Source organism: Hibiscus syriacus, unplaced genomic scaffold (genome assembly GCF_006381635.1).
Source record: "Hibiscus syriacus cultivar Baekdansim isolate YM2019G1 unplaced genomic scaffold, ASM638163v2 tig00112383_pilon, whole genome shotgun sequence".
NCBI classification, from domain to species: Eukaryota; Viridiplantae; Streptophyta; class Magnoliopsida; order Malvales; family Malvaceae; genus Hibiscus; species Hibiscus syriacus.
The window spans coordinates 1,096,583-1,111,482 of NW_024063319.1; the positions used below are offsets into that span (position 1 = coordinate 1,096,583).

A 14,900-nucleotide genomic window follows, 5' to 3' on the forward strand; every position below is an offset into this window, starting at 1 on the left:
TTTTTCCAACTATTAATGGGAATCAAAGCTAGAACTTTCCATGCTTCCAAAATCACTGATAAGCGAAAGGACCACCGAGAAAACAAGTAACTGAAACACTAATTTTTCCCTTTTTCTTTTGGAATAGATCAATAAAAATATATATATACTTCAAACATAATCATTTAAATTCAAATATTTTAAACCACAACATTTTTAGGATAAACTATGAATTTAATACCTAACTTATAAATTTTGGTATGTTTTAGTACCTAAATTTTTAATTTTTTCAAATTCATACCTAACGTTTAGTTTTTGTTTAATTTTAGTACCCATCGTTTAAAACTTAACGGACGGGATCACGGGGCATAGCTCTGGTGGATGGACGATCAATTCGAGCAGTGGACTACGAGAGAATGATGAGTCGACCAACATAGTCCAGTTTTCGGTCCATCAGATGGTTGACGACGAAGATTGGAGGATGAAGAAATCGAAGAATTCATCATCGATTTGGGAAGATTAAGGCAATTTTTGATGAAATGGAGGCTGAAATCATGTTCAGAGGATCGAAAAGGTGTGGGCTGGAAAGCTTGAGCTTCATTGGTTGATGGATGCGATGGTCAATGATTGTAGACATGGTGGTCTACGAGCCCATCCACTAAATTTTTAACGGAGGGGTACTAAAATAAAACAAAAACTAAATATAAAACGGATCAAATTGGATAGTTGAGGTACTAAAAGCGTAATTTACCTTTTTTATTATTAACATTATTTAATTAGTTTTAATAATTATATAGATAGATAGATATTCTTGTGATAAATAGTTTTGTAGGTACACGTTTACTCTTGTGCACAAGAGCAGAACTAAAAATTTATAGCGGACGGAGACTAATTTTTTTTTCATAAATACAATTTTTTTTAATCGAAGAGATCTAACAATTTTTTTATTTAATTTTTAAAAAATATATATATTTTTATATTAATTAATAATTAAAAATATAATTGATGGGGTCAAAGCTCCCCTTGTCCCACCTTGGTTAGGTTGCTTCACATAGTTGAGTCTGTAGTCCATTTTAATTAATGGTCAATTTAAAATTGAAGGACAGCTGTCACCTTTTCGTTCATCTTTGGCATGGAACCAAATATTTGCATGTGTATAAAATTAAGAGGCAATTCATGATGGAGATTTCGATCAACGTCCCCTTAACGTCTTTAAAGATAGAATTTGTTATACACTCGCCATTGGAGAGAGATTTCACTTGAAGACCATCATCAGTAATATATACGGGACCTCATTTTCACGTTCTATAATTCGATCACAAATTAAGCGACATAAATGGTGAAAGAATTATTATTATTTCTTAAAGTTTCAGGTTCGAGCATCAGTAATATCAGGAGTGCGAACGTTTAATATCAAATAATTGAGAGTTATTTTTAAATAAATATCGTCTTATATTTATCCCAAACTCAGGGCCGTGGTTAGGTTGTTGGAGGCCATGTGCAAATTCTTATAAAGGGGTCCTTAGATTTCGAATTTATTTTGGGGCCCTATTTTTTTAAAATTATTAATGGCAACAACTGATAGATATACTCGATTTCGGGGTCTCTATTCTTCGAGGCCTCTATTTTTTAGGCTTATTAATGACAATAACTGATAGATATACTCGATTTCAGAGTCCCTATTTTTTTGAGCCATGCGCAGTCGCACACTTTGTACACCTTCAGCCACGCCCTGCCCAAACTATGTAGTTACATTTAAAGATTTATGAAAATATAAAAAGAGAACCCTACAAAAGTTTTGTCATGCTTAAAATTATAGATAAATTTGTAATTTTTATTTTTACATTAAACCTGAAATTATTCAGCATCAAAACTACGATTCTTTTTTAAGCTACGCATAAAGTATTTGTTTTAGAAAAATACATCAATCATAGAAAGAATTAATTGTAAATTTGTGATTACATATGAAATGAGGGACCACAACCGGTAATTTTGTAGTTCAACAGTCTAATATACTACTAAAAAATACACTATCGAAAATATTATTAAATTTTTAATATTTTTAATAAAGTGTTACTTAAAATATTATTATTTTTATTAAAAATATTAATTTTATTAGCTAATATTCGGTGAGAAAAATAATATTTTAAATAACACTCAATCTTAATATTTTCGATAGAAAACTAATGTTTAGATAATACCAAATATTAACATTTTAACAGAATAAATGATATTTTAAATAATATTTTATAAAAAATATTAAAAAAATAATATTTTTGATTACATATTTTCTTTAACGGTATATTAGGATATAGACTTCCCCACGACATTGGGAGAGGGTATCCACAAAATTCTGCGTCTGGTTTTGTTCAGGTGCCATTAATGAATTCAACAGTTATGTACTGACATGACTGCAATACTCACACATTGGCTCCCGTTAGTTTGTATTCTTTGCATCTTCCATTATTTTAAAAATTAAAAGCTTTTTCGTCCTAAACTTTTAGGATAAATTCGTGTTTAGTCACTAACCTATTCATATAATTATATTTTAGTCACTTCATTATTCTTTTGCAAAACCATATTTAAGGATACATTCTCATTATATGTTAGTCACGTACCGTTAAAAATAAACAAAATTATTGATGTGATGAATTTTTTTATTATTTTAATAATGATATAATATTATCTTATGATGACGTGCGCCATCATCACTGTTTATTCGTAGCAATAAATTTTATTTATTTTATTTTCATCTTACATAGACACAACATCCATCCCTAAAACCGTAGTTTACACCAACCTTACTTTCCATTAACAATTCATTTGGACGATTCCCCAAAAAAATGCCAAAAAAAAAACCCAGTGGTCCACATACACATTTGGGAGCAAAAACTTTCATTTAGTGGTCGAAAGACACATTAAACCCCACCACCTTTTTTCGTAGCTTCACGGACCCTCTAGACTCTAGTAACTCTCACTTCCCCTATAAGTGAAGGAGAGAATGCTTCAAGTTTCTCATACGCTCTGGGTTTTCGTGTCCTAAAATCGATACATACATTTCGTGGGGTTTGCTTTTGCATTCTGCAATGGCTCTGGAGATAACAAATGAAATGCTGGTGGGCAGTTTAATGCCGGTTGTTGTTTACTGGGTTTATGGAGGACTATACACTATTTTAGGCTACTCTTGTAAGAGTTACAGATTGCATCCCAAGGAAGATGAGGATGACAAGAATTTTGCCTCCAAGGAGACTGTCATCAAAGGTGTCCTTTGGCAACAATTCCGTCAGTTCATCGCCACCAACCTATTGTATATGGTATGAATTGTTGCCAAAGGGTTCTCTCTTCATTTTTCTCAAAAACTTGTTCGTCAAACTCTTTTCTTATGTTTTAACTTAATAATATAGGGTAAATCACGTATTCAGTCATCCAATTATCGCTTTGATTCTGTTTTGGTCATCCAACTATTTTTTTAAATCATCACTAATGGTACATTTTTGTTTCATTTTGGTCACCTGCCGTTAAAAAAATTAACAGTGATACTAACATGTCACCATATGGCAATGTAACATCATTATTGAAAAAAATAAAAAGGCCACATCAGTAGTACTGTTAATTTTTTAACGGCAAGTGTCCAAAATGAAACTAGAATGTAATGTTAGTGTTGACTAAATACGTAGTTTACCCATAATATTATTAAGGCATAATACCAAAATGCCTCTAATATTTGATTAAATATTCAATTTAGTCCTTCTTTTTTTTAGAGCATTTTTGGTCCATAAGGTTTCATTTTGGGACAAAAAGGATTGTTCGTGGATAAAAACTTAAGTCAACAAACTGTTTACGCTCCAAATATAGGGGTCCTTCTTCCTAATGAAATGTTATGGGATAAAATTCTCCCAAAAAAATATGGTTCAAAGTGACTATTTAATCAAATGTTAGGGGCCTCTTTGCTCTAAAATGAAATATTAGGGACCAAATGCTCTATAAGAAATGTTAGGGACCAAAATGATTACTTAATCAAATTTTAGGGACATTTTTGCCATTATACCTATTATTAACTATAAAGTTAACGTAAACAACTACGAAAACCCAACATATCTTATGATCTAAAGTATAAAAACCACATTTTTTTTTACGTTAAAAATAACTAAGTAATCCATTGCAGACGAGGGAGTGATGAATATTTTATATTCCAATAGCGTTTACAATTATATTTTTATCTTGGTTTTTGTTACCCAATTTTTATCCAAGGCCAATAATGTTGAATTTTTTGTTAATATGGTACAGCTGACAAGAGGAAACGACGGCGGAGCATCTTCAGGGCAGTCAGCTTCCTTCTTTGTCATAGCAAGACAGTTTATTGTAGCAATGTTCGTATTCGACACTTACCAATATTTTGTTCACAGATACCTACACCAGAACAAGTTCTTGTACAAGCACCTCCATTCCAAGCACCACCGTCTGGTGGTTTCCTACCCCTTTGGTGCCATCTACAGTCATCCGGTCGAGGGACTTCTGTTCGACATCATCGGCGGCTCGCTCGCCATTTACGTCTCCGGCATGTCGCCTCTAACGTCGGCCTTCTTCTCAGCTTTCTGCAACATGAAATCGGTGGATGACCATTGTGGATTAGTGCTTCCCGGCAACCCTTTTCACTTCTTCTTTACCAACAACACCGCGTACCATGACCTCCACCACCAGCTTTACGGCGGCAAATACAACTTCTCGCAACCGTTCTTCTCCATTTGGGACAAGATTTTGGGAACGTATATGCCTTATGAACTTGAGAAAATAGAAGGGGGAGGCTTCAAGTTGAGGCCAGTTAAGGAGTGCAAGAGTTAATTAACTAATTAATTACCACTGCTCCTATTAGTTTGAGTGTGTTGCTTTTGTTTTAAATTACTGTAAAATCGTCGCAAGCATGTTTAGTGCTTATTTCGGAATTAAAAAAAAAAGCTTGTAAAGTAAATTTGGGTCTTATTTGTCATAATACTAGCTAGTATTTAAGCAAAAATGTGGATCTTTTTTCTTGTGAAATCAATTGTTTGTTTCAGAATGTACGAGAACCAATATGAAATTCACAGCCGAATTAATAAAGGTTTAGTAACTTATAATATTTTCGGATAAAAAATAATAGTAAATTTATTATTAATTATTCTACATTAATTAGAAACTACACTAATAATCACTCAACTATTATAATTCTTTTCATCATTCAATTGATTGAGACATAACGTTTTAATTACATATGGATAATATGACTTTGTTTGAGTAGTAAAATAAACCATAATGTTTATACATTTCATCAATTTAGAATTGTTTCTGAAAAATATTCCTCAACTTTTATCTATTTTGATTTTGATTTTAATAAAAAAAAACATAATTTATATGGAAAAGTATATTATAAAATGCCCTTATAGTTAAAGAAAAGCTCTACAAATAGGGTTGATTAATGAATGACGTCTGACATTAATGGTTAGAATCCAGATTTTAAGATTTAAGGATGAGAGAATAAGATTTTAGTGTCTAAAGTTTAGGGCATATGATGATATTTAAATATTATTTGTGAAATTAAAATATTTCACTGATAATATACCAAATGTTAATCGATTTTATACTTATTAGGTTCAACTTAAAAAGAGGTCCTCGAATTATTTTTGTTGTTACATGTTAAGGCTAGTAAAGACCATCATCCCAATTCATTATCAATTTATATATACCGAGTTTAATTCGTGAAGATGATTCATCACGTGAAGACATAAGATATATGCACCTTGGAAGCAATCTATTATTATGTACAAAGGCTCACCTTACAATGACATAACATTTACTCCCACTTAAAAGGGACAATATTCGAGTAAATAACTCATTTTATACAAATGTATAAAAGGTGTTCATGCAAGAAACAACCCCTACAAAATAATCTTCATATACTTTTTATTACGAAAGTGTAACCCTCTAGATTTAACTCAAGTTTTATGATCGAATCAGAAGGTCATATTTGTAATATCCTAAAATTTGGGTTGATAAAATTTGGTCTTTATCTTGATATGATTTAGGGGTGGGTATAGGTCGGGTTGCATCAACTTTTCATCCATTCTCTTTTGACTCGATAAAAATAAATCCTTCACCCCAAAAATTAAACCAAACCGATTTAGTATGATTCCATCTGATCCAAAATCTAACATATCTTTTAAGATAAAATCTGCACCTAACCTAACCCGATCTGACACAAATATATGTATATATATAATTCTTAATTTTGTTTGATAAAATTATGTTAAAAATAATTAAAAATAAATATTATTTTACGAATGTACCACATTGTCAAACTGATGAAATTAAAACTAAGTGATCTAAATAAGATAGACAAGAAATATAAGTAACCAAAATATAAAGTTCTCAAATCCAACAATCAAAATAAGACAGACCGAAAATAAAAAGTGAGCAGACATGTGGTTTACCTTTTTGTTATAGATATTTCCGAAAGGACCCACCGAAATATGCTTCTTGTTATTGAAGCCCATAGTTTCCGTCTTTCTTCTCACACCTTCCTTTCCTTTTCGAATCTTCTGCGACCTTTCCAACCCTAAGCAACAGCTGCTTTTGTTATTTTATTCTACTTTTTCCATTTCCATTTTCAATTGCGAATTCCTCTTATCATCATTATTAGTTTTAATAAATAAAGTTTTGACTTTTATTTATGTTCATTTAAATCTTTAAATTCCGACTGAAAGACTCAAACTTTGATTAAAAAAACCAGTTCATGTGATTTTGTTTGTGATTAGTTTAGTAAAATGGGAATGGGTTTTGCTGTATCCGATGAATTGTTGGGAACTGTGGTTCCTATTGTTGTTTATTGGATTTATTCAGGAATTTATATGTGTTTAGGGTCATTTGAGAATTATAGATTGCATTCTAAAAGAGACGAGGAAGAGAAGAATTTGGTTTCCAAACGAACAGTCGTTAAAGGCGTTCTCTTACAGCAGTTCCTTCAGGCTGCTGTCGCGATCCTTTTGTTCACGGTAAATCATCCCTTCAACGACTCTTATATGCTTTAGTTTTTGAAACATTGATCTGAAATTCTCAAATTCAAATTCTGCAAAGGGTTCCTTTATGTATATTTATAATTATACCTGAAATTTTAGGAGAACAGAATGGTTTCTTTGTTGGGTTTCATTCAAATTCTTGTTTTTTCTTTGATGACAATTTGTTTCACCCCCCCTTTTTTTTTTCTTTTTTGGGGCATATAAAGATGAATCGAACTACCTTTGGAGAAGTTTTTGTTAGATTATTATTAGAGTGTCACTTGGTTTGTCTTAGAAATTAGCTAGCACTCAAGATTTGGATCTATTGCAGCGTTCCAAATTCATACCTTTGATTACTTTGCAAAGATGAAAGCAAAAGTTTGGAGTTAATTGTTTGCATCAGCCCATTGCATGCCATATATTTGCTCACCATATTAAAGTTGGATAGATAAATTTAGGTATAATCAGCCATGAGTCTCAATTTGATTTCTTTTGACCCATGAAAGATTTATATTGCAATGAAATACTTAGTTATAGAGCATATGGTGTTCGTGTACTTATAGATGATTGATCAGGCTCATAGCTTATCTGGTAGCATTGTTTCGTAGAATCTATGTTGATCTAATGCTTCATTTCCCTCCTAGAGTACTCGTGTCCAACACATATTTGAACATAGGTATGTGGTACTATTCTCCAAATATATGAAAGAACTTGTGAGAAATGAGTGTATCCGAGCCGGATGCTATTCTTGTGACATAGCTGTGGATTGTCTTCATCATTATTAGATTTCATCTGTAATTGAGCTGCAATTTTATATGCTTTTCTGCATATACCCTGAATACTGTCTTTTGAATTTATGCTTTATTGGATAGGAGCTAGGCAGAGTATATATATAAAAATGCTTGTTATGGATTGTGTTGTAATCTTTAGTTTAATGGAAGTAATCTATTTTCATTAGTTAGCACAACCAACCACATCAAATTTCCTCTATTTTAGGACTGATTCACAGGTTTCTTCATTATCGTGTCACCTGATGAAACACTTGTAAGCTAGGTGTTGTTTCCCGTTTCTTGTGTTACAGAACTGTTATAATTTCATATGTAGCTGAGTCCTTACTAGTTTTCATTTTCTTTTTTTATCTTTTGATTTGTTGTTAATTGAAACCAGAAATCCCGTATGTTTTGCTAGCATGCACAATGAGCCATAGAGGCAATTTCATTTGTGAAATTATATCTATATTGTACATATTTATCAAACATTGTTTTGTGCAGGTCACAGGGAGTCATGCTGGGGCTTCCCCTCAGCAGCCATCTTCCTTTATTATTCTAGGTAGACAGTTTGTTACAGCAATGCTGGTTATGGATACCTGGCAATACTTTTTGCACCGATACTTCCACGAGAATAAGTTCCTCTATCAGCACCTGCACTCTCGGCATCACCGTCTTATCGTTCCCTATGCATTTGGAGCTTTGTACAACCATCCATTAGAGGGGCTTCTCCTTGACACAGTAGGCGGGGCCTTATCATTTATGCTCTCTGGCATGTCTCCTCGGACCTCCATCTTTTTCTTCTCTTTCGCCACCATCAAAACAGTGGACGACCATTGCGGGCTAATGCTTCCCGGAAACCCCTTCCATATATTCTTTAGAAACAATTCTGCATATCATGATGTCCACCATCAGCTTTACGGTAGCAAATACAATTTCTCACAGCCCTTCTTCGTCATGTGGGATCGAATTATGGGGACCTATATGCCTTATTCACTTGAGAAGAGAGCAGAAGGGGGATTCGAAGCTCAGCCAAAAGTGTTGAAAGAAGATTAGATTGAGAATCCGTTTCTGTTACAGAAAAAAACATGTACCACCTGTATTTTCCTTTTCCAATTCATCCATCATTCATCAAATTCTTGTGCTCTTACACCTATAAGTTTATTTTTTTAGTGGTAATCCAAGTAGTATAATCGAAGCTTGGACCTCTATTATCTTCTACCGGTGGTCCACATAGAAAATGCCGATAAAAGCATAGGAGGTCCAATGATTGAAACTCCAGGTCATACCACTTCCTAATAAAGCTGGAAACATAAATTAATCATGGTCTTGATCAATGATCTGGTCTTATATTGAATATATTAGCTGAGCAAAATAGGTTCTGCAATGGAAGAGAAGACCAAGCTGTACAAAATAAACATGGTACCGTAGTAAAAAATCCCATCATATGTTGTACAAAATAAACTCCAGGGTAAACCTATTACAGGGCTACTGAATATGCAAGAGATGTGAAGCTCTTGGCCTTTGAGTATGTTGAAAAGCACCGGCGAATTTAATTCCGCCTTGAAAACTTGTGGCAGACATGTAGGAGTCCGACACACGGCTCATTCTTGGGTTAAAACTTGACTTCTCATTTGTTGCATCTTCGGCAACATCAACAACTTTCTGGCTATTACACCCCAATAGGCCACTTGAACAGTGCCTCCGAAACTGTCATTTTTAGTGCTTTCAGCTATGGTGGTTGTCGAAAATGTGTTCATTGAGCTTGATAGAGTTATCGGTGGCCGTAGCTCTTCGTAGTCGGATATGACTGAGAAATCTGCTGCACTGGCCGTGACCACACACCACTCTATACTAGCTCCGCTTGGTGCATAATAAGTTGGTGGTGTGGCACACCCGGAAACAACATTGGTTGCTTTGTTTCACGAGAAACAAATCGACTTTGCCTATCAGGCTCTATCTCAAACAAATCTGAGCTTGCATAACTCCCTGCATCATTATAGTTACCTATAGGATTTTCATTTCCTTCGAATTTTGGACTAGAATGATAACAAGATAACATTTTTAGCCCCCTCTCAATGTTCAATGACTTGTTTCCCCTTGCAAGTACAGGGGAGCCGAAAACCTCTAGTGATTTCTGTCCAATTTCATCAAGATCTCCTTGGAATGAAATATCAACCAATTGAATTCTCGGGAAAGGAAAAATATCTTCCTTCATCCAAGGCTCTGCTACTGGTTTATTGACCTCTAGAATGGCCTTAATGGCTCTGCTACTTTTTTCACCAACTTGTACGTCGTCAGTATCAATAAACTTCCTACCAGAACAGTAACAATTGCAGCCTGCAAGACCCGGAAGAAAAATCTTTCCATTCACTTTACTAAGTTTTCTTCCAGGAATACTTTGGAGTAATGCACTTTGGCTGTCCCGGCTTGAGTCAGAACGAGCACTTGGAGTTCCTTGATGAGTTACAGGCTTGTTCGTCTCTATGTTGATTCATCCGTTGAAATATTTTTTAGCTCCAAATACTTCAATTTCTCCATCTTCTTCTGGATAATGATGTTCATCTTCGTTGGTGGTGTTCGAGCCGATGAGGTCTAGGCTCGACACTGAAAGTTTTCTACAACACTCCCCATGAATGAAGAGAAAAAAACATCATGACGACTGTTATTGTTTTCCTCGAAGGTTAGTATTCGTGACATGTTTGTGCTGTAATTTGATGTTAATGTTATCATAACCATGGGGTTGTCAAAATCCACACAGAATAGTCGACGCAATGAAACAAAAATAAAAGAGCAAGTGAAAAAAATGACCCCAAGAAAACAGTTCCCCCTTTCCAATACTTGGAAAATATTGGGAATCAAGGTCGTTTCCGCTTCGTGAAGTTAAGATAGACACTTAGAGATTAAAGATAGTAAAGAGGGCACAAGAGTATAATTCTCCAATTTGGAGATTCTTCCACTATACAAAAGAATAGTAGGATTACAAGGATGTATTCACAAAATTTGACTCACACTCGGTGGCTCACTAAAGCTTGAGGATAAAGACTTCCCAAGCTATCTCTCTTCTCTCTCAAAAAGGTTCTCTAACTCTCTTAGTATTTTTGGATTTCTTGGATGGTTAGGAATGAAGTCTCTCACCCCTATTTATATTACTCCACCTCCACAATCAATGGTGGAGATTACTTGCATCAAAGGGTGTAGATTAATTATCTAGAATGCTCCACACACTCTAAGAAACTCTACACTATTCCACTCCCTTCCATATTCTTTCATAAGGTTCCACACATCTCTAGAATATTCCAGAAGATTCCACACTCTTCCACAAGCTTCTAGAGGGTTCTACACTTCTCTAGAGTTATCCGAAATGTTCTAGAAAATTCTACACTTCTCTAGAAAGCTCTAGAATTTTTTAGAACCTCTTCAATTAAGGAGAGATCCAACAAATCTCCCCCTATCGACTTAATTGAGAGGTAGTAGAAAGCCGACACATTGACAGCAATCTTCGAACTTCTTTGTCGGTATTACATTGGTCATCATGCCTGGGTTAGTTAAGAAGCGACTCACGACTCCAACTGCATAGGCGATATCTGGTCTTGTGCATATAATTGCATACATGAGACTGCCTACTACAGATGAGCATGGAATTGTTTTCATTTCCTCTATTTTGTTCTCACTTGTAGGACTCTGCTTCAAACTCAGCTTGAAGTGTCTAGTAAGTGGTGTGTTAACCGACTTTGATTTGTTCATGTTGAATCTTACCAACACCTTCTAAATGTATCTCTCTTAGTATAACCATAACAATCTCTTTGATCTATCACAAGTTATTCGCATCCCAAAGATTTGTTTAGCCGATCCCAAATCTTTCATGGCGAAACTCTTCCTTAGTTCTTTATTTAAAGCAACTATCTTTATGCGATATTGTCTAATAATTAACATATCGTCAACATATAGTAGGAGTGTGAGAAATTCGTCACTTGCATACCTTTCATGAAGACACAATGATCGCTTTCCGTCTTTTTGAAATCATGTTCTGCCATAAAAGAGTCAAACTTTTTGTACCATTGTCTTGGTGTTTGCTTAAGCTCGTATAGACTCTAAGTCAGACGATACACTAGATATTTTTTGCCTGGAACTTTGAATCTCTCAGGCTACTCCATGTAGATTTCGTCCTCTAGATCGTCATGTAGGAACGCTATCTTGACATCGAGTTGTTCAATTTCCAAATCTTGCATGGCTGCTAAGCCAAGGACCATTCGGATGGATGACATATTTACCACAATAGAGAATATTTCTTCAATGTCTATACCTTTTTCTTGTCCGAATCCTGTGACGACCAACCGAGCTTTATAGCGAGGCTTTGAGCTGCTATATTCGGTCTTGATCTGATACATCCACTTATTCTTCAAGGCTCTTCTCCCTTTTGGTAGCTCCACAAGTTCATAAGAATGATTCTCATACAAGGATTGCATCTCTTCTTGCATGGCTCTTCTCCATTATTCTTTATGACTATCACTCATTGCTTCTTCATAACTTTGAGGTTCCCCCTCATCAGTGAGCATAACATACTCATCTGTATTATACCAAGTGGATGGTCTTCTTTCTCTCGAGGATCTTCTCGGATCTGGTGCCATTAGAGAACTAGATTGAGGATCTTCCTAAGCTGGTTCATCATGAGTCTCATGGTTGCTTTGCTCTAACATAGATTCATGATCTTCAATATCATTGTTTTCTTGTGTTTTATTATCCTTAAGTCGAACTGGAGTAAGTTCGGTGTTCTTGCTTCTTCTCAATCTTGGTCTCTCTGAATTTTTAATATCTTCGATTGTTTGATCTTCGAAGAAAACAACATCTTTGCTGCAGACAAACTTTTTATTGACTGGATCCCAAAGTCGATAACTGAATTCATCCTTAGGTGAACGAAGGTAGATGCATTCCTTCGTCTTTGCATCAAGCTTGTCTCTCTCATCTCTGGGTATGTGAACAAATGCCTTGCACCTGAATACCTTGAGGTGATTGTATAAAGCCCTTTTACCCGTTCAGACTTCTTCTAGGATACCCCCGTTCAAGGGAACTGATGGTGTGAAGTTGACAATGTCAACCACTGCCATTATATCTTCTCCCCAAAAATGATTTAGGTAACTTAGCATGAGAGAGCACACATAGAACTCTTTCTTCAACAGTTCTATTCATTCTCTCAGCTACTTCCTTTATTTGTAGTGTCTTGGGTGGAGTCCTCTATAGTCTAATGCCACTTTTCTTGCAATATGCTTCAAAAGGACATTTATACTCACCTCCATTGTCAGATCTTACACACTTGATCTTCCTTTCGGTCTCACGCTCCACTAGAGCATGAAATTCTTTGAAGCGTCAAGCACTTGATCCTTTGATTTTAGCAGGTGCATCCACACCTTCCTTGAATGGTCATCAATGAAGGTGACAAAGTATAATGCACCACCTATTGATCTCTCAGACATCGAGCACACATCGATGTGTACAAGGTCTAGGATGTTTTTTCTCCTTGTGGGTGGAGAAGATCTTTGGAAAGTAACTCTGTGTTGTTTTCTAGCTAAATAATGAATACAAGGATCAAGTGGTTTCCGAGCGAGCATATGAAGACCCTTCTCAGTGATATGCCCAAGTCGTTTATGCCATATCTCCACATCTTCAGTGGTGATGTTTACCTCTCATTTGCAGAGCTTAGCTTGCATCACGTACAATGACCCTTCTTTCTTTCCTCTAGCCATTATTAGACTTCTTTTGGTGAGCTTCCACTTTCCTTCACCAAAGTAATTTACCAGACCAACATCATCTAGCTTCCTAGCAGAGATAAGATTGAGGCGCATTGCTGGAACATGCCTCACATCTTTTAAGATAAGCTTGCATCTATTGCTTTTCGTCAGGATAATGTCTCCTATCCCGGCGATCTTGCTCCTGTCTTGATTTCCCATTTGCACCATACCAAAGTTACCGCTTCGGTATGATGAGAAGAAACTTCCCTGTGGAGTAACATGGAATGAAGCACCTGAATCGAAAATCCAAGAGCTGTCATCATAAGCAATGTTTAGGATATTAACTTCATCAAAGAGATATAGCAGATCTTCTTTTGATACTACGTCAGTAGTACTGTTCTCTTCTTGCTTCTTCGTTGGGCTGATTTGATCTGGTTTAACATTATCGACCTTCTGGTCTTTCTTAAAGGATCGACATTCCATTTTCTTGTGGCTCATCCTTCCACAGTAGTAGCATGTAATCTTCGAGAGTGACTTGGATCTACCTTGGGATTGATGCATATCTCGGCTTTTTCTACGTCCACGGGTTTTATTCCTACCCCGATTCTCAATAATATTAGCTTCGGGATGAATAGATGCACCTCGTTCCAATGTCTTTGCTTCTTCATCGAGGAGGCTATTACTAACGGTATCCATGGTGAGCTTTCCTTCAGGAGCTGAATTACTAAGTGTAACAACGAGTGTATCCCAACTTTCCGGTAAGGAACTAAGGAGTAGAAGGGCTTGTAACTCATCATCAATTTTCATCTCAGTTTTTGTTAAGTGGTTTACGAGCCCCTTAAAATTATTTAAGTGCTCAATCATACTTTGACCATCCTTATACTCCAATTTCACCAACCGTCGAACTAAATTGGCTTTGTTACGAGGCGTTTTCTTTTGAATCATGGACTCAAGCTTTGTCCATAATTCATAAGCATTTGTCTAAGTAGAAACATGCTCAAAGAGGGTTTTATAAATGTACTTACGGATCATAGCAACGTCCTTCCAATTTAGTAGCTCCCATTGAGCATCACTCTTGCCTTCTATTTTGTCTTTGTAGATGATGGGTTCATGCAAATCCTTGCAGTACAGGTGGTTCTCCATCATCGGCTTCTAATATGAGTAGTTATTGGCTGTGAGCTTGAACATGTCTCCATCATGAGCAATGTTATCCTCCATCTTAAACTGTACGAGCTAATTACGACTACGGATGAACCTGGCTCTGGTACCACTGTTGGGAATCAAGGTCGTTACAGCTTCATGAAGTTAAGATAGACACTTAAAGATTAAGGATAGTAAAGAGAGCACAAGAGTATAATTCTCCAATTTGGAGATCATCCACTATACAAAAAATAGTA

General features: G+C 35.5%; 2 protein-coding genes and 1 pseudogene across 2 annotated transcripts; 2 read left to right on the top strand and 1 right to left on the bottom strand.

Annotated features, from left to right (window-relative positions):
• The first annotated feature begins 2,986 nt into the window (after positions 1-2,986).
• Positions 2,987-4,847, top strand: LOC120178901 (sphinganine C4-monooxygenase 1-like). The gene is made up of 2 exons (XM_039184670.1): positions 2,987-3,293; positions 4,267-4,847. Exons 1-2 carry the CDS (start codon positions 3,066-3,068, stop codon positions 4,819-4,821), a joined length of 783 nt encoding a protein of 260 aa, XP_039040601.1. The 5' UTR covers positions 2,987-3,065; the 3' UTR covers positions 4,822-4,847.
• A 1,914-nt stretch (positions 4,848-6,761) lies between these two features.
• LOC120178899 (sphinganine C4-monooxygenase 1-like) lies at positions 6,762-8,930 on the top strand. Its single transcript, XM_039184669.1, has 2 exons — positions 6,762-7,004; positions 8,279-8,930. Exons 1-2 carry the CDS (start codon positions 6,777-6,779, stop codon positions 8,828-8,830), a joined length of 780 nt encoding a protein of 259 aa, XP_039040600.1. The 5' UTR covers positions 6,762-6,776; the 3' UTR covers positions 8,831-8,930.
• A 332-nt stretch (positions 8,931-9,262) lies between these two features.
• Positions 9,263-10,262, bottom strand: LOC120178950 (annotated as a pseudogene).
• Positions 10,263-14,900: the final 4,638 nt, after the last annotated feature.

What these genes read in the sequence shown, in the direction of transcription:
- LOC120178901 (XM_039184670.1), top strand. Translation starts at nt 3,066, where the DNA reads ATGGCTCTGGAGATAACAAATGAAATGCTGGTGGGCAGTTTAATGCCG. An exon ending in CCACCAACCTATTGTATATG is followed by an intron (nt 3,294 to 4,266) that starts GTATGAATTGTT and finishes AATATGGTACAG; the next exon opens with CTGACAAGAGGAAACGACGG.
- LOC120178899 (XM_039184669.1), top strand. Translation starts at nt 6,777, where the DNA reads ATGGGAATGGGTTTTGCTGTATCCGATGAATTGTTGGGAACTGTGGTT. An exon ending in TCGCGATCCTTTTGTTCACG is followed by an intron (nt 7,005 to 8,278) that starts GTAAATCATCCC and finishes TGTTTTGTGCAG; the next exon opens with GTCACAGGGAGTCATGCTGG.